The sequence below is a fragment of the Petromyzon marinus genome, chromosome 48, assembly GCF_048934315.1.
Source record: "Petromyzon marinus isolate PM22_M1 ecotype Great Lakes invasive population chromosome 48, UKy_Petmar_22M1.pri1.0, whole genome shotgun sequence".
Taxonomy (NCBI): Eukaryota; Metazoa; Chordata; class Hyperoartia; order Petromyzontiformes; family Petromyzontidae; genus Petromyzon; species Petromyzon marinus.
Genome location: NC_133714.1, coordinates 1,069,754 through 1,093,274, shown reverse-complemented (window position 1 = coordinate 1,093,274; position 23,521 = coordinate 1,069,754). Strand labels below are relative to the sequence as shown.

The following is a 23,521-nucleotide window of genomic DNA, read 5'->3' as shown; positions in this document are numbered from 1 at the left end:
ACCTGCGTACGCTCTCGAATTCCACGCGTTCCTCGTTGCGGTCTCTCGGTGTCACTTTAAGCAATGCACCCCTCCGTGCACCTCCCGGCTCTTTGTTCCACGTCTTTTTGTTAATCTGTCAACGGCCGTGCCTTCTGCGCCGTACTTCGTTAGTAAATCTTACCGCGCCCCAGGGACCCGTCCTCCACTGCCGTCCCCCCCCACGCGAGGAGGAGGGCATCGCGCCCTTAACGAGAGAGTAGTCCCTCTGCGGGCCGTAGCCCGGGAAGGGCCGCGGCTCCAGCGGGCCCGGCGGCCGGGCCTCCGTGCCGGGAGCCGGGTAGCCGTGCCGCGCCACGGGGCACGGCGGGCCCGAGCACTCCCGCTCCGTGGGCGGGCGCTCGCCGTCGTCGCACTCCGACTCGTCGAGCAGCTGCAGAGCGTGGCTGATGCACAGCACTTGGCGTGTGACGCGGCCCAGCCCGCACGGCACGGGGCACTGCTCGCACGCGCACGCATGCACACGCACACGGTGCCTTACTCGCAGGTCAGGCGAGCGGCATGGTACCTGCTCCGTCGAAGTATTTCCAGGGTATTCAACGAGTCACCAGTTCACCGATTCACCAGTTCACCGATCGGAATCTTGAGACATTGTTAAAGGCGAATTCTTCTTCTTATTCTCTAAAATTCATGATGCTCCCAATAAAAGTAAAAGATGCGGTCCTACAGTTGCCCATCCACGCCACTGGAGAGAGCTATAGAGTGGTATTCAGCCCACTTTCTACGTTGCCCCAGATGATGTTGGAAAAGTGGGGAATACCCACACTTTTCCCCACCACACACAACCTGCTGATGGACAATACTGTGGTGGAACACACTGAGCATGTTAACTGGGTAGAGAGAGGCAGTGGGGGGTCGGGGGTAGGGATTTTAAGAAACTTGTGCCATCGTTTCAACTACTGCTTCGTATTTTAAGGAGTTGGACCGGCGGTCCTCTGGATCGCCAGTACAGTTTGCGGACCACTGCACCACAGCAGCTCTCTGCTCACCGCAACATGCAACGAACTGTGCAAGGCATAAATTCACGACTGATGCAAGTATCTCTTAGAGATCACAGTGCTGAACAGGCGCTGCTGCGAGCATGGATTTGACTCTGGCTTCCAGCAGAACCGAGATTAAACGGAGCTCTCCAATGTGGCAAAAGTTGATTATCTCAGTCACCAAAGACTACTGGAAAAAGAAACCGCACGTATAATTTAAATTAGTTTTTGCACTTAATTTGGATGAATTCCAGCTCTAAATATTAAGTATATACGGCTTTGACTGCCGCGCGGTAGTGTGACCTCTATTCTGCAACGAGCAAATGAAATGGCCCATTTGAAAAAGAATACATCTCTTCCCACAGGCGTTCTCCAGCACACGGAGGAAGGTCGTGCTTTTTCGAAGGTACAATTGTAAAACATTAGGAATTAGGAATAAAAAATACATAGCAACATATATAAAAAATATACATTGCTATAAAAACTCAAACCTCATGCATTTTTAATCAGAACACATCCATAGTGAATTTAGCACAATGCGATTGATTGCAATAATATCAATTCCTGACAGTAGCAGGTGAATATCACTAAATTAAATATAGCATTCTAAATTTTCTAGCAATTTCTCTGGCATGAAAGCAGTTCAAGCAACAACAGTTTTGGTTACATTTGATCCTTTTCAGTTTTAAGTAAAGCTGAGATTAAGCCACGTAAGACGAGGACGCAGGCTGGCAAAAGTCGACCTCAGGGTGCGAGGACCATGCGGGCAAGGCAGACGAGGCCACGAGCGGGCCACCAACACAGGGGACTGGGCCGGGCTGAGACAGGCAGAAGCTCCACGGGCTGGAACCCACTTCCCCTGTACCGCCCTTCCGCTCCTCTCTTAAAAAGCTCACTTCTCCACTGCCAGTTCCCTTCCTCTTCCTTGCCCTCAACGCCTTCCCGTCCCTCCCCGATCCTTTCATGATCTCCAAGGTAACTCCCTCGATCGCCGTGTCTCATTCCTCGATGCCCTTGTCGTACGTGCCCCCCCTGTCAACGACATCATACCACTTTGTAGGAGTGGAAGATGGCAACCTCTCCAAGCGGCCCACTCTGTTGAGTGACAAGTCGCGACAAATGCCATGCAGGCGGCGACCGAACATCGATCGTCGATCTCCCGGTTCTTCCAGAGCAAAGACAACACAAGCCGCGCCAACGGCCCTCTTCAGGGCCAAACAACGACGCGCCAGTTAGGCCCCTGGGACAGGGATCCTCCAACTGAACACTGATTGTGCCGATCGGTGTGGTTCAGGGCAGGGATCTCACCGCGGTCCAGTCGCCCGCCCTCCACTGGCCGCATGTGGTGGTGACACAGGGCTCCGTCTCGGGCGGCCGGGTGAGGTGCAGGCAGGCGGACGGGTCCGCGATGCCTCCGTGCACGTCGCGGCAGCTCACGTAGCGCTGCCTCACGCCCTTGCCACAGGACGCAGAGCACTGGGGCAGGCGCACAGACACGAAGGTAAACCACCGTGGGAGCCTCTACAAAGCCGTGGGGCGCAAGGACTTGTGAAGAGAGCGGTGCCTGCGAAGAAGGCCCGGCAATGGCACGCGAGTGGGCTCGGGTGGCCAGCAAAGCACGCCCGGCCGCCTTTGTCTCCCGAGGAGGTGATGTTTACTACACATCGCACCAGGTGCTCATTTGAGGTCGAGTCGACCTAAGGGAGGCCCAGGACTGGTTCAGATAAACGTCACTGGTGTGGGCCGTGAGCGGGGAATCGAACTCGGGACACCGGGTTCATAGCGCAGCGCCCCAACCACTACGCACACGGGCGCACACACACACACACACCTTTGTTGTAACATCCAATTATTCACCACGTGCCTGCTTCCTCAAACTGGAAGCTCTAAGGGGGGTTCAATTTCCTCCTTGACCTGGCGTCATGAGCTGCCACCGCGGGGAGGAGCAGGGGACAGAAGGCATCAGCCGCTTAGTGGCACAGTGTAGCGAAGGTCAAGGGTCGGAGCAAATGCGTCGAGAATCCCGCCGAGTGGCTCGGGCGCGAGAGCGGGCGGCTCGGACTCGGATGGTCGAAAGTTAAAATCTTGCTTGGGGTGGGGTAGAAATCCAGCTCATCATTCCCCCTGCAGGTCTATACATTTGGTACCACTTTGTGGGGCGGGTGCACGGTGGTTAAAATGTGTCCCCGCCATAGAAATGTGCAATTAACAGCACTAGGAGAGGGCTGTTAACGGTGAGGGGGGAGCGGCTGTGGGCCAGGGGGGAGGCGGAGGGCGGTGGAGGGGGGCGGGGGGGTACACACCGGAGTCCAGGAGCCGTATCGCCACTGCGTGGGAGACTGCTGCCGCTGCAAGTAGGACAGCGGGCTGGGAGTGAGGTCCGGCAGCGCTGCAGAGCAAGTCGTCTGCTCGCAGTCCTGCAGGAGCAGCGGTGGCACAGTGGCAGCAGAGGTCACGATGATGATGATGATGACATCGGCCCCCCCCCCGCCCCCCCCAGAATAAAACGAACCACAAAGCTCCTCAAGAGAAGTACTTCACTCGCTCGCTCCCCTCCTCCCACATCCGTCTGCAGCTTGAGCAGCAACAATAATTATGAGAACGCTGGCGATGTTGAGCAGTGGTCGTGGGGATCAGCAGCGTAGCAGTTAGCGCGCTGCGCTTCGAACCCGGCATTACCCAAGTTGGATTCTCTAAAACTAACTCGAAATAACTTTACATTTTACCAGATAAGGCCCACTGAGATATATGACAGCTCTTTTTCAGACGCGACCTGGCTACAATTGTTAGCTCAACGGAGTGGCTTATCATGTGGAAATGTCCAACAGCCAAATACTCTAAACGCACGTTTCTAAATTTAGAATGGAAAACCAGAGGACACGGCGAAAAGCCACGTGACTACGGGGGAGAGAGACATGCAAATTCCAAATATAGAGGTGTCAGAAATGGGATGGAACCCACGACCTCCTGTATACCAGGCGAGGGAGTTAACATCTCCTAGCCACCACAGTGCCCATGGTGGCGGCCAACGCGTTTTAGCCGAACGCGCCGCTCTTCAGGAACGAATCCGTACCATACAACCGCGTTCAACACGAGGGATCAATGCACTTCGCCCGAAGAAAAGCACCGCGCGTTCTGGGCGCGAAGACCGTGCCACCCGCTTCACAGCTCTGGGCTTCGTTCCTCCCGGGCTCGCTCCCTCGGAGTGCAGAGCGGCGACTGCGCCCCAACTTAGCCGCCCGTGCATGTTCTGAGCTCACCGCGGAATGCGGCCTTCAAATTACGGACCCAAGTGACTCGATTGCGAGGGCACTTTCTGATATGTTCACTTCACGCCAACGAGTAACAAATGCTCCAAATAAGAAAACTAAACTATGCTTTATTTTACCAGGTAAGGCCCCCCCCCCCCCCTGAGCGACGTAGCTCTTTTTCAGAAGTGACCTGGCAATCACAAACGATAGCCCGACGAAGTGGCTCGTCGTCACGTGCAAATGTACAGCAGCCAAACACTGTAACACGCATGTCGATGTTGATTCTCAATGTGGAGGGACAAAATTACCGGAGGACCCGGAGAAAAAATCCACGCGGAAACGGGGAGAGACACACAAAAACTCCAAATATACAGCAGGCGTCGGGGTCGGGATCAAACCCACGACCTCCTGAATACCAAAGGAGGAAGATGACGTGACACCCTTTCCCAAGTGCAGTGTACAGGAGACTTCCATTATAGGAGACATCATCTCGGTACGTTTTAAGATAAAAAAAATATGAATGTTGGGTCACCCGTTGTAGCGCCTCAAACCCTTCTGCACAACTGACGAGGTGGACTGAACAAAGCCTCAGGGTCACGACTGATTAAAAGGGGGGAATGTCGGTCCAAGCAGGAGACCTTCCTCGTCTCTGCTGCCTGTGTCTGCCCCGACTCTCGTCTGTCGCCGTTTCCATTCATGCCGTACTTTGAACAGGGAAACCGAGCGTCTCCGTTGCGTGCACACGACCCGCACGCCACGCACTGTGTGTGCAGCGCGTCCAGCGTCCGTGAGATGCAGTTGCATCGAGACGCTTTGTAAACAACAAGTCGAATCTTATTTCCGTTTGCATTTGCGGGTAATAGATGCAAATTAATCCAACGGTTAAATTTCGATTTAAAGCTTTCGTGACTGCAAGGATTCATCTTCTTTGGTTCTTTCGGTAAAGTCACGTAGAATGAGAATAAAATAATAAATTGACAAAATAAAATAACACAATAAAATTCTCATGACGTTTCGGCCACAACACAAGCGGCCTTCATCAGGTGAAGGGACGAGACTGTCTGGAGGACAGCGCTGGGGCGAACAAAGCCACGCTTAGATCACGACCTTTAAGCTGTGTGAGAAGAAACAAAGAGCCTTGACAAAGGAATTAGCATAGAATTTAGCATTGAAATAGCTGAGTGATTAGCTTGTGACTGGTCACAGAAATGGCTATGTTAAAGTCAACGGTGTGTGGTTACGGTGGACGTATCGAGCGTTCACTATAACTGACATTTACCAAAACAGACTAATATATACAAGTTATCCGTTAGTTTGGGGTCCGTGCAAAGGCATGGGGTGGGGCCACAGTCAGAGTGCTCCCCAAACAACGGGGTTTAAGGTTTGAGGCCGGTGTATCGCCTAGAGGGGGGCACGGGGGGGGGGACCGCCATGATGACCGACAGGGGTGTTTGCTCCCCTCCCACTACTCAGCCGATGAAGACCCATTGAGAGGAATTCCAAAGCTCAAACACCTCAATCAGAGCCGCCCATTCTGTCCATCCACGACCGTTCACAATGGCCAGAGATTGTGCTGAACCGATTTTTTTGTGTTTAGTTTTGTTCTCCCCCCGCGCCTCCGATTAGCGCGGTTGGCTACGCACGGTGCAAAAGAAGCTCGACATGCCGTACGTACGTACAACGTGGGGAGAGTGGGATAAATATCTGGGGTGTGGATTCACTGCGTTCGTTGGCGACCTTTTAACGGGGCGTGCCCGGTCTAACTAGCGGCCGCGGCTGCCGCACTTGTCCGCGGGTCAGCGACTCGGAGCCCGCGTGACACCGCAGACGTGTCTGGCAAGGAAACAGATTCACAATTTGAGAAAACGAGAGTTGAAAGAAAAAAAGATGCGACACGGTTCTTACGTCTCCGCCACCCCTAGGCCCACTGCAGGTAAAATACAAAACACCTCTCGGACGCGCTTTCCGAAGGAGCACGTGGGAGCGGGAACGTCAGATATCGTGCCGGACAAATGCCTCGGCACGACACAGAAAGAGGAAAGAAACATCGGGGAGCAATGCAGCAGCAGCAGCACAACGGTGAAAACCTGCGCTACTGGTGTAAACGATAAACACACCGTTATCATGTAACTTATATACTATAAACACACCGTTATCATGTAATTTATATACTATAAACACACCGTTATCATGTAACTTATATACTATAAACACACCGTTATCATGTAACTTATATACTATAAACACACCATTATTATGTAACTTATATACTATAAACACACCGTTATCATGTAACTTATATACTATAAACACACCGTTATTATGTAACTTATATACTATAAATACACCGTTATCATGTAACTTATATACTATAAACACACCGTTATCATGTAATTTATATACTATAAACACACCGTTATCATGTAACTTATATACTATAAACACACCGTTATCATGTAACTTATATACTATAAACACACCGTTATTATGTAACTTATATACTATAAACACACCGTTATCATGTAACTTATACACTCTCTGTATGTTAGACACAGACGTTTTATTTAAACTGTAAGAGCTGAGAAGATCTTTGTCATGGGTTTTCAGTCCAGGCTGGGAGTCGAAAAAAGTGGAAAATAACAGAGTCACATAGATAAATAAAAATAAACACCATCCACACGTAAACTGTATCATATATACACTCAATCACACGTGAACTGAAACAAAACAACAGAAGAATAATACCAGCAACCGGTAGAAATTTAAGGATAAATAACACCTGCAAATTCACAGTTGTCAACATACAGTTGCAAGAGCGGCTCAAGCTGCCATCACAACTTTGTGTTCTTTTTAGGCCAAAAGCCCCCGCCCCCCCCCCGCCACACCCCCCCGCTGCAATGGTCGAAAAATCTAGCGTTGACCGCGAGCGAAAGGGAGCGACGTTGGGGCGACGTTGGGGCGACGTTGGGGCGGCCGTCACCTGCGCCTCGGTGGGCCGCGTGGCGGCGTTGCACTCGCGGTCGTCCAGGATGGTGCTGTAGAACCCCGAGAAGCAGCGCATGGCACGCATCTGGTATCCACGGCCACACGTCACTGAGCACTGCACACACACACACAGACCAGTGGTTATTGGGTCACTACACACACACACAGACCAGTGGTTATTGGGTCACTGGGCACTACACACACACACAGACCAGTGGTTATTGGGTCACTGAGCACTACACACACACACACCAGTGGTTATTGGGTCACTGAGCACTACACACACACAGACCAGTGGCTATTGGGTCACTGAGCACTACACACACACACACACCAGTGGTTATTGGGTCACTGAGCACTACACACACACACAGACCAGTGGTTATTGGGTCACTGAGCACTACACACACACACACAGACCAGTGGTTATTGGGTCACTGAGCACTACACACACACACAGACCAGTGGTTATTGGGTCACTGAGCACTACACACACACAGACCAGTGGTTATTGGGTCACTGAGCACTACACACACACACCAGTGGTTATTGGGTCACTGAGCACTACACACACACACACAGACCAGTGGTTATTGGGTCACTGAGCACTACACACACACAGACCAGTGGTTATTGGGTCACTGAGCACTACACACACACACAGACCAGTGGTTATTGGGTCACTGAGCACTACACACACACACAGACCAGTGATTATTGGGTCACTGGGCACTACACACACACACACACAGACCAGTGGTTATTGGGTCACTGAGCACTACACACACACACACACACCAGTGGTTATTGGGTCACTGGGCACTACACACACACACAGACCAGTGGTTATTGGGTCACTGAGCACTACACACACACACAGACCAGTGGTTATTGGGTCACTGAGCACTACACACACACACACCAGTGGTTATTGGGTCACTGAGCACTACACACACACACCAGTGGTTATTGAGTCACTGAGCACTACACACACACACAGACCAGTGGTTATTGGGTCACTGAGCACTACACACACACAGACCAGTGGTTATTGGGTCACTGAGCACTACACACACACACAGACCAGTGGTTATTGGGTCACTGAGCACTACACACACACACACACCAGTGGTTATTGGGTCACTGGGCACTACACACACACACACAGACCAGTGGTTATTGGGTCACTGAGCACTACACACACACACCAGTGGTTATTGGGTCACTGGGCACTACACACACACACAGACCAGTGGTTATTGGGTCACTGAGCACTACACACACACACACCAGTGGTTATTGGGTCACTGAGCACTACACACACAGACCAGTGGTTATTGGGTCACTGAGCACTACACACACACAGACACAGACCAGTGGTTATTGGGTCACTGAGCACTACACACACAGACAGACACAGACCAGTGGTTATTGGGTCACTGAGCACTACACACACACACAGACCAGTGGTTATTGGGTCACTGGGCACTACACACACACAGACCAGTGGTTATTGGGTCACTGAGCACTACACACACACACACAGACCAGTGGTTATTGGGTCACTGAGCACTACACACACAGACACAGACCAGTGGTTATTGGGTCACTGAGCACTACACACACAGACACAGACCAGTGGTTATTGGGTCACTGAGCACTACACACACACAGACCAGTGGTTATTGGGTCACTGAGCACTACACACACACACAGACCAGTGGTTATTGGGTCACTGGGCACTACACACACACACACAGACCAGTGGTTATTGGGTCACTGGGCACTACACACACACACACGGACCAGTGGTTATTGGGTCACTGGGCACTACACACACACACAGACCAGTGGTTATTGGGTCACTGAGCACTGCACACACAGAGATCAGTTTAACATGTAGGCTTTCGCAACTAATATCATCCATAATACAGGTTTTTTTTTGGGTTAGATCACATGAATATAAATGTGTCGTTAAACCCGCCACCACCCGACACAGCCAATTAGTAAGATTATTCACGTAAACAGAACATGCCAATTCGTCACTAGTACAGCACACCGGTGTGTTGGAGAGCAAAGCCACACCATTTACAATCTGAGTACGACGTTCCGCCAGTAATTACAACTAGCTTCATCAGGCGACAGCCAGATTTGTGACGAAATCCTCCTGTTTCGTTCCTGAAATAGGTGTGATGACATCACTTGTGAGTCCTTCTTGAGCGAAGTGGGGGGGGGGGGGGGGATTCACGAATGCATATAAATTACAATGGGTATTCATTGGCGGTTGGGTTACTGATATGGTAATCAACGCACATTATGCATGCGTATTATGCAAGCCCATTGTTATTTTACCTCCTGTCGATTGTGTGCAGTAAAATATCAGTTCCTGTTATTGTCTGTTCAACGGACATCCCCATTGAAGTATGGTACCCTGTATAGGCATGCATTTAAACAATCATTTGATGATTCACTTTCAAGCAGCACTAATTCTGTAGCTATCCGAATGGTTAAAAACATTTAATTTATACAAATTTCGATAAATTCTCTAATTAGTCTTGGCCAGCAGTAACTAGTTTTGCACAGAACGTCAACATTATCAGCATCATTTAAGTGTCCTTGTTGGCACGCGTGTTCTGCCACTGCCAACAGTTGTGTTTGGGAGTATTTAATATTTATTTGGTGTTCTCTTAGACTCGTGCTGATCGTTCGTCCTGTTTGTCCAACACAGCATTTAACACAAGTGCAATTAATCCGGTACACACCTTCTGTTGATAGCTTCGGTAATACATCTTTTGTACCAGATAATAATTTATGTATTTTATGTACCTTGCCAAATCTGACTCGGATGTTTTGTTTTTCAAAACATCTGGATAGTTTATCAATTACTCCCGTAATGTACGGTATTTTAATAGTTGTAATTTTTTGGTCAGTTTCAACGCTCGTGTTATTTGATTTGGTTTTGGCATTCAGTGCCCTGTTATTTGTGCACCATTGTAACCGTTTAATTGAAATGCTTCTTTAACATGATTAATTTAACTTCTCAGACTATCACAATCTGACACTTTCTTAGCCCGATGTATGAGCGTATTGATGAGAGAGGATTTCTGTGTGGGGTGATGGTGTGACTGCATTCAAATAGGCGTCAGTGTGAGTTTTCTTTCGGTAAATGCTGTGTTATTTTATAATTTCGATTGTGCCCGAGCAGAATATTCAGAAATGGGAGAGTTTTGTCAGCTTCCACTTGCATGGTGAACTGGATAGACGGGTTTTGCGACTTAAGATGGTTTAAAAATTCGTTAAGTGTATCTTTGCCACGTGGCCAGACCACCAATGTGTCATCCACATATCTAAACTAAGCAGAGGGGTTTAGTGTGCTTGAAGCTATTGCTTTTGTTTAAAAATCTTCCATGTACAAATTCACTATCAGCTCGTCGTGGGACAACTCTGGCTCAACCTGCGTTCATTACCAGAGTATCGAGTAATTTAATTGACTTGAACCCTCGTGAACACAGAAGTCACATCAAAACTTACGAGAACATCATTGGAGTTAAGCTTGTTCAGAGTTTTTAATAAACGAAGAGGTCCTACAGATGTAGGGCTGTATTTGTTTCGTTGCATATGCTAATTTGTATGTGGCAGAGCCTCTTGTCCTAACTATGGATCTTAATGTGACATCAGCTTTGTGAATCTTTGGTAGCCCATGGAGTGGTGGTGGTTTTGACACCCTTGGTTTGATCAGGTATTGCTCCTCCTTGGGAATTGATGCCTTGGCAATGATTGCCATTGATTTACGTTCCAAGGTGTTGATTGGGTCTCGTTTAATTTTAAGTTAGGTACTTTAATCGAGTAAATCTTCTGATTTTATTATCGTAATCCTCACGGGGCATCACAACAGCAGCAATAATTTGGATATCTTTATTTGCTCTAAATTCTGTAAAGGTTTTTGCCTCACTGAAACTAATATTTGATTTTGGCCATTTACTGTTTTCAATAATTTTGGCACGTTGAGCGAAACGTCGCCGTGCCAAAAAACAACAACAAACGGAGAGCTGCATAGCAGCAGCACAACCGTGACAACCACCTCACTCGTCGATCTTCTTCTTCCCGTCGCACGGCTGCTGATGTAGACGCAGAGCGACAACCACAATGTCACACCCGGCGTGTCAAGCCCAGACAAGCGCGTTCCGAGCCAACAGGCGTAGCGTTATCGCCGTGACGTCTCCTCCGTATTTGTGGATCGGTGGTGTGGCATCATCATGCGTTGTCACGGTCGGTTTTTTAAGTTTTCCATTTGTGCATCGGGTATCTGCGTCTGCTCCCATGGTCTGTGCAGCGGATGCGGTTCAAGGTGGACCGTGAGCCACTTCGTGGAAGATCAAACTCCAGGGGACCTTCTGCATTGGGGTCTTTCGCAATGTTCATCGATAGCGGAGTGAGACCAAACTGACATTGGCCTGGAGTTTGGGGCAATGCAAGGTCGAGTGCCGTTTAACTTTTAGCTATTCATGTTGGGATCCGTAAGACAACAAAACAGAGTTGCGTTTGCTCCTTCCGATTGAGAAGGCGAGGGAATGGGAGGGCGGGGGGGAGCCGAGTCGGGTGAGGAGTGTGCACGATGGGGAGCCGATGAAACGTTGCCAGATTTTATTAAAATCGTCGGGTTCGTGTAGGATTTAAGAGCCGGGGAGGCAGAGTTGAACATATGTCCACACCGCGTCTAGAATATCATCAGGGCAGTATGTTCTCTCTCCTCCCCCCATGTATCACGCGCCCAGTCCTGGAGACGTATATTTCAAAGTGGGATTTCTTTGTGGACATGTAGTCCCCCGATAAGGGGAGGATTCCAAGCTTGCCATGTCAATGGACTGCGGAATGGCCATTGATCACGCGGAGTTGAAATGCCCCGTTATGTTTCAATGTGTGTGTGTCTCGATGTCGGTGTGGGTCCTTCGTGTCTCTCCATGTTCTCTGTGTCTCATCTCTCTGTCTCTCTATTTTCCTCAGTGTCTCACCCCAGCCATCAGCTTTGCAAACTTTAAATACGTAAAAAAATATGTTTTCCCATCTTACCGACCTCAGCGTGCAATTTCACACCCAACGAGTTCTGCAGACAAAGCATTATCGTGCCGTGTTGGTGTTCGACCTTGCCATTCAGAACTTGTTTTTTTAATTTAAGCAAGTTTCGATCTTGCAACCAGGTCCCCACTGGAAAATGCGATTTTTCTTTTTCTCAATGGCTGTTTAACCTGTGGCCTTCCGATGCATCGGGACATAAGCCCAGCGCCGCCTGTTCGCCTAAAATCACGCCACCCCTTCTGGATCACAGAAGCCACACTCGACGCCACGAATGCAAATGAAGGCGAGAGACGGCCGCGAGTCTGGACTGCGACCGACGTCAAAAATAACCATCTTGTACAGGACCCTACCGTCGGACCTCCCGGTTTCAACCTTCCACGCCGCCAAAGGGCGACCGTCAGCCGAATTGGGACCAGGGATGGCCGATGCGGCCACCCGATGCCACAAATGGCGCCATCAAAGATTCCGTGGCCTGCGAGTAACGCGGCCACCAATTCCAAACCATCGACCGGCACCGTAAACAGCTCGCTGCTGCTGCTGTTTTCTCTCATTTAGAGGAGAAATGGACAAGATCCACTCTGCTTCTGAACAGACAATTGAGTGGATAACAACATCTGCTATTAATCCACACGAAAGAAGAAGACCTGTGGCCAAAACAATCACTAAACATGTTCATTGGCCTTTGTTTAGTTTTTGCCCCTTATTACAGCGTCACACTCTGGGCAGCTGTCCTGATTCTCCCCCCCCTCCTCCCCCTTAAGGCCGTGCATGGAATCCAAACACAGAAGACGGAGTTGTTTTTAATTATCAGGGGCTAAAAATGCGATTTCATCTTTTTTTGCACGCGAAACTGCAGCCTTCGCACATTCTTTGTAGGACGAAAAAAAATGTCGCCCACTGCCATCGATGTTGATGAGCAAAGACAAAGATCCCCCTATAGCCTTTAACAGACTGTTGGGGCAAGTGCTATTAGCGAGCAGCACCTGTGAAGGCCGGCACGGCACACGAGGGGGTGGGTGGCCAGCATCACGCCCGGCCGCCTTTGTCTCCCTAACTCGCAATGTTTTTTTTTCATATCGCACTAGGTACTCATTTGAGGCCGAGTCGACCTAGGGGAGGGGGCCCAGGACCGGCAAAGATAATCGTCACCGGTGTTGGCCGTGAGCGGGAATCGAACTCGGGTCACCAGGGTCGTAGCGCAGCGTAGCGCTCACCGCTACGCCGCAGCACCACACACACTGCAGCACCCACACAAGCCACAGCACCCACACACGCTGCAGCACCACACAAACCACAGCACCACACAAGCTGCAGCACCACACACGCTGCAGCACCCACACACATGCCGCAGCACCACACAAGCTGCAGCACCACACAAACCACAGCACCACACAAGCCATAGCACCCACACACACGCCGCAGCACCACACAAACCACAGCACCACACAAGCTGCAGCACCACACAAGCGTGAGTGCCGCTCGACATCGACGTCAGTGAAATAATTAAACGGACGTCGAATCCTGTTTTAATCATGCAGGTGCGTCATAAAAAATGTATGCCATTGTGGAAAAATAAAATTAATATTCGATCAGTGTTTTGTTTTAGGCCATGACAAGGCTTTGATCTTGCAGACAGAGCCCGTGGAGGGATGTACAATCGCAGACATCTGATAGATGCGTGCGGGTGATAAGTTTCTTTCAAAGTCTCATTGAATTCTTATCTACAGGTTTGTAAATGTTCTTTATCCGTGATTAGCATTTTTTTGTATGTATATAGAAGGAAACCAGAGAAGCTGGAGAGGACTCACACAAGTTGAACAATTTTTTCGTGTTTTTTTTGTGTTGTTTAGTTTGTAGTCCTTCCCCCGCACCTCCGATCACCACGGTTGGCGACGTACAGCGCGAAAGAAGTTCAACGTAAAGTACACATGTACAATTCGAAATTCACACATAAGGGTCCGAAAACTTCTGGCACCTTGCAGCCGCGCGTGCGTGCCCCGCCCCCTCAGCCAGATCGATGGCGCTTCAAGTCTGGAAGGGGCGCTGTATAAATCCGAAATAAAATACAAGTCCTGCATTGCTTTTAAATTGGAAACATTTTCCTTGCGGCGTTCAGTTTTTGCTTTGCAGAATTTTAAATTCAACAACAGCAGCCTGACTGGGCACTGGAACAGTGTCCCGAACAGTTTGATGACCATTCATGAGATTTTTATTTTCTTTATATCATTTTTTTTAAGAGTATATACGCGTAGTTTTCTTATTAATTGTGATTCTTAAACATGCTAGCGTTGGGTTTAATGTTAGCTTAGTAACACTTAGTCCGTCCTGCTGTCCAGTTGCCTGGGTGAAAAGTGGGACTGGGTTTTGCCCAATCCTGGCCTAGCTGGCTCGGCAAGCTTTATAAACATCGAGAAGAGGCTGGGTGTTACGCACTTTTAAATCTACATCGAAAACTATTTAGATCTGTTTATGGTTTGTTATCCTTCCCATATATCGATTAGCACGGCTGGCTATGTACGGTGCAAAATAAGTTTAAAAATACATGCGTACAGATACATCAAAGAATGAAAGACCCCGACCTGAAAACTGTAAGTTTTAACACGTAGGCTTTCGCGACCAATATTATTCATACTAACGGTTTTTGGATTAGATCGTGTAAGTGTAAATGTTGTGTCGTAACACTCCACCACCCGACACAGCCAGTAAGGCTTGTCACGTAAACAAAAAGCGCCAATTAGTTACTACTTCAGCCCACTGGTGTGTTGGAGAGTAACTAATTGGCACGTTGTTTACGTGACAAACCTTACTGGCTGTGTCGGGCGGTGGAGGGTAACAACACAACATTTATACTTAAGCGGAAATAAAAAAAACCTTCATTATTATTATTTTTAATACCGTCGCGGCTACTCCACGTCACCGCGGCTACCCCGCTTTGACGTTCGCCTGCGGGAGCTGCGACTCACCGGACCCCAGGGCCCCGCCTGCCACGAGGCGCACTCGGGCAGCTCGCACGTGCCCATGGCCTCGGGGCGGCCGCCGGCGTCGCAGAACGTCTCCTCCAGCGTCTCCTCGCCCAGCAGGCAGTGCACGCGCCGGTGCCGCACGCCCTTGCCGCACGTCGCCGTGCACTGAGTGCCGGTCGATCGTGCAACACGCACACGCATACACACACACATACACACACACATACACGCATACATACACACACACATACACACACATACACACACACACACATTCACACACGCATACACACACACATTCACACACACATACACACACATACACACACATTCACACACACATACATACACACACATTCACACACACATACACACACACATTCACACACATTCACACACACATACACACATTCACACACATACACACATACACATATACACACACACACATTCACACACACACACATACACACACATTCACACACACACACATACACACACACATACACACACACATACACACATTCACACACACATACACACACACATACACACATACACACACATACACACACACAACACACACACATACACACACACATACACACACACACAACACATACACACACACACATACACACACACATACACACACACGCATACACAACACACACACATACACACACATATACACACACACATACACACACACAACACACACATACACACACACATACACACGCATACACACACACATACACACGCATACACACACACGTACACACACATACACACATACACAAACATATACACGAACACATGCAGAGACAAACACACGCCCACATACAGAGACAAAGACAAAGATCCCCCGTATAGCCTTAACAGACTGTAGGGGCAAGTGCTGTTAGCGAGCACCTATGAAGGCCGGATCGGTACACGAGGGGGTGGGTGGCCAGCACCACGCCCGACCGCCTTTGTCTCCCTCGTGGCAATGTTTACACACCGCACCAGGTACTCATTTGAGGCTGAGTCGACCTAGGGGAGGCCCAGGCCCGGTTCAGATAATCGTCACTGGTGTTCGCCGTGAGCAGGAATCGAACCCGGGTCGCCAAGTTCGTAGCGCAATGCTCGAAACGTTACATTACCACTCCCCACAGACACCCGCACACACACCCGCACAAACACACACACACACCCGCACACACACACCTGCACACACACACCCGCACACACACACCCGCACACACACACGACACAGATCCCCCGCATAGCCTTTAACAGACCGTTGGAGCGAGTCCTGTCAGGGAGTCGCAGCGCCTACAAAGGACCGCCTTTGTCTCCACAGGTCTCCACAGTGCTGATGTTTACACACCGCACCAAAGGTTGAGTTCACCTACGCGTGGCTCAAGTATTCGTCACCGATGTCGGTTGTCAGCGGGAATTTAATTCAGGACCCTGGGTTCGTAGCGCGGTGTGACAGCCAACCATACTACCGCTTCCCCACACACGGACACACACACCCGGACACACACATACACACGGGGACACACACACATGGTAGTTACAGTGGCTGGGGTGAGAACCGCAATGGAATGCGCAACCCAACAGTGGCGGTAGTGCTGGAGGAACGTTCTTGCATCAGGAGGGGCAGACTCAAGCGGAACTAAACGAACCTCGGATCATCACCATGCGCCCCGAGGCAGACCTCCTCACGTCTCGAGACAAGCCACGGGACAATTCGCCACGTTCCAGCACAACAAACCGATTACGGTCTCCTAAGCCCGGACGGGAATGGCTCCAAAACGTCACCCCAAAAATTGTCGCCGCCGCTCACGACACCCGGACCCAGCCGCAGGGGGGCCGGGCCTGGCAAGATCACGGGGGGGGCGGGCGGGCGGGCGGGCGGGCGGGCGACGACGCGGAGGCCGCTGCGTGGGTGCCCACCTCCGTCCACTCGCTGGCCACCCACTGGGGACAAGGGCGCTCGTTGCAGCTCTGGGACGTGACCCTCTGGTTGGCGTCGCACTCCTGGTTGGAGACGCGCCGCCCGAGGTTGTTGACGCACGCAGCGCTGCGCGTGCGAGCGCCCCCCGCGCAGCTCTGGGAACACTGCGTTGGGGACGGCAAAAGCAGCACACACGGGGCACTGAGTGTACAGAGGCTGCGGGGCGGCAGAGACAACATATGCAGGGGCTCCTCTACTTATGAAAATTCGACTTACGAACTTTCAGAGATACGAACAAACCTGTCCATATGTCCAGTTGCCTGTTCTGGTCCAAGAGTCGTAAGTTCATTTCTGCCTGGGCATAAATGCTGGAAACGCATCTACATCTGCAGAACATGAAGAACCAGTGGCATCTACATCTGCAGAACATGAAGAACCAGTGGCATCTACATCTGCAGAACATGAAGTACCATTGGCATCTACAGCTGCAGAACATTAAGAACAGTGGCATCTGCAGAAGATTATACAACTTTTAAAGCCATTCCCCGTGTTTAGTGTATGTGCCGTACAACGTGTTTGTAATCGAGGAGTAAAGTCGGACTTACGAACAAATCAACTTATGTACAGACCTATGGAACCTAACTTGTTTGTAAGTAGAGGAGTCCCTGTACACAGCATAAACACAACAGCACACAGCAGGGAAAAATATACACAGCATATGCACATGGGCACTGAGCATACACAGAGCCTGCACACAGCAGAGAAAACATACAGACACAACATAAAAGACAAAGATCCCCCCCTGAGTCGACCTAGAGCAGGCCCAGCACTGGTTCAGAAAACCACCGTCAATGGGATTGGTCGCGAGTGGTTATTGAATCTGGGACGCTGGGGTCTCCAGCGAGCGTTAGCTCGTTTGATCGCCACAAGATCGGCACCCCCAGCGCAACGCACGCGACAAGCTGCAGGGCCCGAGGTCTGTATGAAGAGGGGACATTTTTTTTATTGACTTCAAAAGTCTGCCAGCGAAGCCGCAAATCCCCGAGGCCGTTCGCTAACGCGGGAGGCGCGCGCCTCACACGCCGCCGGTTTCAAACGCATGTCTCCTCATCTCTTGACATGATTCACGTGGCACAAATGGAAGATAATTGGGGGGGGAGGGGGTGAAATATAAAAATGTATATAATATATAAAAGACATACGGCTCTAAGTGAAGGATTGTAATGATGTATTCTTTCATTTTTTATACAATATCGGAGTTGTTTCTCAAACTCAAATCCTCTCGGCTCATCACATCTCATTTTTATATGGCTAGCTTTCTCTAGCATCTAAATGAGGTTTTGCATGAATTTCAAAGGTAGCCTTGGATAATGTGTGCGTCGGTTATCTGCGTGTGCCGAGCTTTATCCATTATGCAGCTACCCCTGCTCCTAGTCCAACCCAACCCCCGTGCGTAACCTTGGACTGAAAGTTACAACTTCAAAGTGAGCAGATTTAACCGAGTGCCAATTTGCTGATGGGAGGCAAGGGTCGGGATTAGGATGGCCCTCTCTTCCACATTCACCCGATATCTTGGAAGAGGTCGGAGTCACCCACACTTTACACCCGCCACACGCAACCCTTCGATGGACATAATGCGGTGAGCCCATTTATACCGCTGGGGGAACAGAGGCAGTGGAGCAGGGTAGAGGGCGAGGGGGGGGGGCGGGGGTTAAGAAACTTGCGCCATTGTCTCAACTGGAATTGATCAGAAACTGGCGTCCTCTGAATCACAAGCCCGGTGCAATGTCCCACGGCGGTGGCAAAAGGGGGGGGGGGGGGGTAGAGAAATTAAACGAGGAGCTAACGAGGAGCTAACGAGGAGCTAACGAGGAGCTAACTTGCACCGTTGTTTCAACTGCCGCCACCGCCGGAGGGTTCCAAGGAACGAGCGTCCTCCGGGTAGGAAGGCAAGCGCCGCCGCCCGTCATCACGCTGTGGCAACATCAAATTCAACCGTCGACGAACGCTGTTGCCCGGGGGGGGGGGGGGGGGCGGCGCGGGGAGCTCACCTGCGACCAGGACGTGTACTGCCAGCTGGTGAGGTGGCAGTCCCCGTGGCAGGGCTCGCGCGCGGCTGGCTTGGGCAGCTCGGCGCAGTGCCGGTCGTCCACCACGTCGGAGCGGGCCTTGGCGGGGCCGTAGCGCACGCAGCGCACCTCCAGCGAGCGCTGGCCCGGCCCGCACTGGGCCGAGCACTCGCTGCGGCCTGCCACGTGCCAGCTGTGGTGGGGGGGGGGGGGGGAGAGGAGGCGGGGGGGGGGCGCACTGCACGTGGAGTCACGCGACGGCGACTTCGCTCCCCGCCGTGAAGAAGCGGACCTCCTGCATACCCTCGCCTGGTACGCAGGAGGCCGTGGGTTCGATCCCGACCCTGATGCCGACTGTGTATTCTGAGTTTGTGAATCTCTCTTGCAGTCTCTCTCTCCCCGTGGTCGCGTAGATTTTTCCCCGGGTTCCTCTGGGTTTTGACCCTCCACATTTTGGAATCGACGTCACGCGTCTAGAGAGCGCTTGGTCTACTGCAATACATTCCCACGTAGTGATGATAATGAGCCACTTCGCTGGGCTATCATCTGTGATACCAAGGTAGCTTGTTTGAAAAATTACTAAATAGTTCAGTGGGCCTTACCTGATGAAATAAAAAAAGTTGATAATCGTTGAAATAGTTGAATTCAGAATCAGAATCTTTATGTATACTGGAGGGATCCGATGAGCTATAAAGCTATTTTTCACAGATGTCCAGTAGGGGCGGGTAAGAACGTTACAACAACAAACAGTAAAATAAACACGATAGGAGTGTAAATAACAAGAAAGATAAACAAATCACCCAAACAGCGAACAAACAAACACAATAAACCATCCCCATCCTACCAGGCAAAGCCCCACTGAGGCATTAACTTATTTTTTAGACGTGACCTGGCCACAAACGAAAGCTCAACAAAGTGGCCCATCATTTGCACATTTATAGCACCAAATGAATCTAAATAGCCTAAACGCATGTTTCTACATGTGGAAGGAAAAACCGGAGTACCTGGATAAAAAATCCACATGCCCACGGGGAGAGAGATACGCTAACTCCAAATATACAGGCGTCAGGGTCGGGATCGAGCCCCCCGACCTGCATACCAGGCGCAATCGTTTACATCTTGGAGCCGCCCTTCGCAGAGAGAAGGGCGGCAGCCAGCCGTGGCCAGAGGAGAAGAGGAAGGCCCGAAGTGGGGGAGAGAGGTCGACGGCACGGATGGCTCACGATGGATTTTTTTGGGGGGGCGGTTGGGTCGCCACGTAAGTAAAATGTCGCGTCGTACACCCTCCTCCACCCGACACAGCCAATGAATAAAGTTGTCACGTGACGACCGAACGTGTCAGCATGTTTCGGCTTCAGCAGCACCACCGAGTGTTTTTGTGGGAGAGCGATCCGCACGCGCCTTTAACGACATGGGACGGACGATTTGCTGGTGGCCACGGTCCAGAATCACCAGGCAGCTGCCAGCACAGATGGCTTCTTCACATCAGTGCGCGTTACAGGGTGCCTCTCTAAGCGGGAATGCCGTATAAACCCCGACCCACAACGCCTTGCGAGGTGCGGCCACTCACCAGTGTGTGCTCTGGAGTGAATCTCTAACACAGCGATACGAGATAAACCCCCTGGCACAGATCAAATAGACACGCACACAGAGCATGAATATTTCCCTCTCCTGCCCACATCACTGGCGCGTGATTTGATTACTGATCAAAATTCAGCAACGATGCTATTCAATGATTTAATTTTTCGTGCTAAAATTTGGAGGCTTTCATTCAGCTGTAGATTGATCATGGCCGCCGATATAGACGATCAATTTCACGGTCTCCATTGCGTCGCTTCTCGTTTTGCGTGACCTCATGTGCGCAGCCTCGTTTATTCCGCTAGCCTAAATGTAACCACTCGCAAATTATCTCCAATGAATCGCAATACATGAATTTATGAACATGTCCGCAAAGGAACCCCTGTGGTCTGAATACGTCAGGTCGAGCACTGTTCACGAACACCTATTGGTCCAATTTTTTGGCGTTCTTTGGTCTGACACTGGTCATAAAGAAGGCTGTCGCTGGTGTAGGCCAATCAGTTTCCAAGACAATGCGTATATTATCAGAGCATGTTTGTTTGCATGTTCACCACAAGTACGTGTGGTGAATGCAGATTTGATTCCTTGCAAACGGTTTATATTTGGTGTTTGAACATCTTAACACCTGTTTTATTGCCAGAAAGGTAAAACCTATTCTTATTTTTGAACTCCCTATCAACCTTCCACAACAACCGCCTGAGGAAAATCTGTCGCATCTTCTGGCCAAACAAGCTTTCAAACCGGGATCTGTACATCAAGACCAATGAAAGATGCGTGACGCGGGGGGACATAACAGAGAGAAGACTCAGGTGGCTGGGACACGTGCTGAGAATGGAACCCGAGTCCGTAGCGAACACTGACCTATGGTGGACACCACACGGGGCAAGCCGAAGTCCACCTGGCGATGACACCGTTCCAGACCAACTAAAGACCATGGGGGGGCTGTCTTGGGGTGAAGCAGAGAAAGCTGCTAAAGACCGTCCGGCATGGCCATAGGCTTGTTGCGGCCTTATGCTCCACAGAGAGCGAAGAGGAGTAAGCAAGCATTATTATTGTACACTTGGGTCGGCGGGGCCAGCACGTGACACTCTTGTGGCATTTTTCCGCTCCAGACACCGCACCGCGCACCACGCCGCTTCAACAGCGTTTCAACTTCGGTACTGCCCGAGCCAAATCCGGACTCCACAATCAGCAGCGATGCGTACGTACTGTGTACAGACGTACATCAGATTCGCGGCGGGTCATTGCGGACGGGTCAAGGCGGACTAAATCCCGACGTGTCACTTCCCCGCGAACGCGCAGACTGTTTCATATGGACGCACGAGAACAAAAAACGACGCTCAACACCTCTGACAGACGTTGCTAAGCCACGTGCCCACGCATCTCACGGAGGCGTGCCGCCAACATCCCACCGAAGGCGCTGGCTTTTTTGTCGTCGTTGTTTCAGTGCAGTAATTAATTCTGGCTGCGAGCAGGAGAAGGCGCGGAGAGGGTCTTGTGCAGCAAATTGTTGACGGTGAACACGATGGCGCGCTGGGTGGGGTCTCGGGCCCGAATTACGCATGGGGGAATAACCCCACGCATTAAATTTATCCCCGGCGGGTTATTTAAATTATCACAGCGGAGACGGCAATGGTGATGCGAGGACAGTCTGCTCGCCGACTAGATAGGAACAAAATCTTTCATTCGTCTCCACCTACAGAGAAGGCGACGGTCGCCGTGTTGCGTAAAACACGCGCGGGAGAGCGAGAGGGAATGTAGGCAGACGAACGCAAAGCGGATCAACGGAAAGGCGGAGCGAAAATGTTTAAACAATCGGGGTGAACGGGGACTCAAGCGACCGGGTTAGCCTGTTTCAGGAAAGGGGGCGATGATTGTTCTGTTGTAGGTTGCGCTCTTTTGGCGATCGGCTTTTGTTCGCGTGGCACCCGAGTTATGGAACGCCTTTCCACTTGAAATCAGGCAATCGGAGTCGGTAGATATATTTAAGTCTGCTTTCAAAATCCATCTCTTTAAAGTGGCCTTCCCTCTCCAGTTTGGTCGCTTGCCCCCTGGTTCTGATTTTGTTTCACTGCTTTTCACGCATTTGCGCACTGGGATCCGAGGATGGAATGCTCAATTGTACATTTGAATTATTATCAGAATCCCAATCGAGTAATCGGCGGCGTCATTTTCGAATTCGGCAAATGTGGGCCCCGACGCCAGCACAAAATGGCTGACGCTCGCGAGTGACGTCATGGGCGTTTTTGACGCCCCACTGTGAAACAGACGGCCCGTGGTGTGGTATTTTTATTACACCAGCCGGTAATAATCGTGTTAATAAAGATCAACACGAAAGGTGCAGCATTGCAATTTCATTGTCATGCCACTGCTGGCAAAGAGGCCTCCGATAGAGGCAGCTCTAGAGGCCCCCTCTAGAGGTTACGTCCCAAACAACATGCCCTCACTTCGGCACTTTTCCCGCAAAAAAGTGTGGCATGCCATCGGGTGAGGTCACCGTTGTGAGCATGGGGCTATGCCCCCATTAGCATGCAATTTAAACGAGCTGTAATGTGAAATTGTCTCGATTTTTTTCTCCTAAATCTAGTAAAAAAGATGTGCATCCAATTCTCATCCCTAGCATCTAAAGCCCAAT

At 50.5% G+C, this 23,521-nt stretch overlaps 1 protein-coding gene across 1 annotated transcript in view; it reads right to left on the bottom strand.

Moving 5' to 3' along the window:
• LOC116952785 (A disintegrin and metalloproteinase with thrombospondin motifs 9-like) overlaps positions 1–23,521 on the bottom strand; it is a 100,724-nt gene that overhangs the window by 5,858 nt on the left and 71,345 nt on the right. Inside the window, exons 20-26 of the mRNA XM_032972424.2 lie at positions 19,291–19,501; positions 17,239–17,403; positions 15,295–15,459; positions 7,251–7,370; positions 3,323–3,436; positions 2,328–2,495; positions 164–478 (exon numbers count right to left, since the gene is read on the bottom strand). Of these exons, the coding sequence (XP_032828315.1) occupies positions 164–478; positions 2,328–2,495; positions 3,323–3,436; positions 7,251–7,370; positions 15,295–15,459; positions 17,239–17,403; positions 19,291–19,501 (1,258 nt within the window). The remainder of the gene's footprint in view (positions 1–163; positions 479–2,327; positions 2,496–3,322; positions 3,437–7,250; positions 7,371–15,294; positions 15,460–17,238; positions 17,404–19,290; positions 19,502–23,521) is intronic.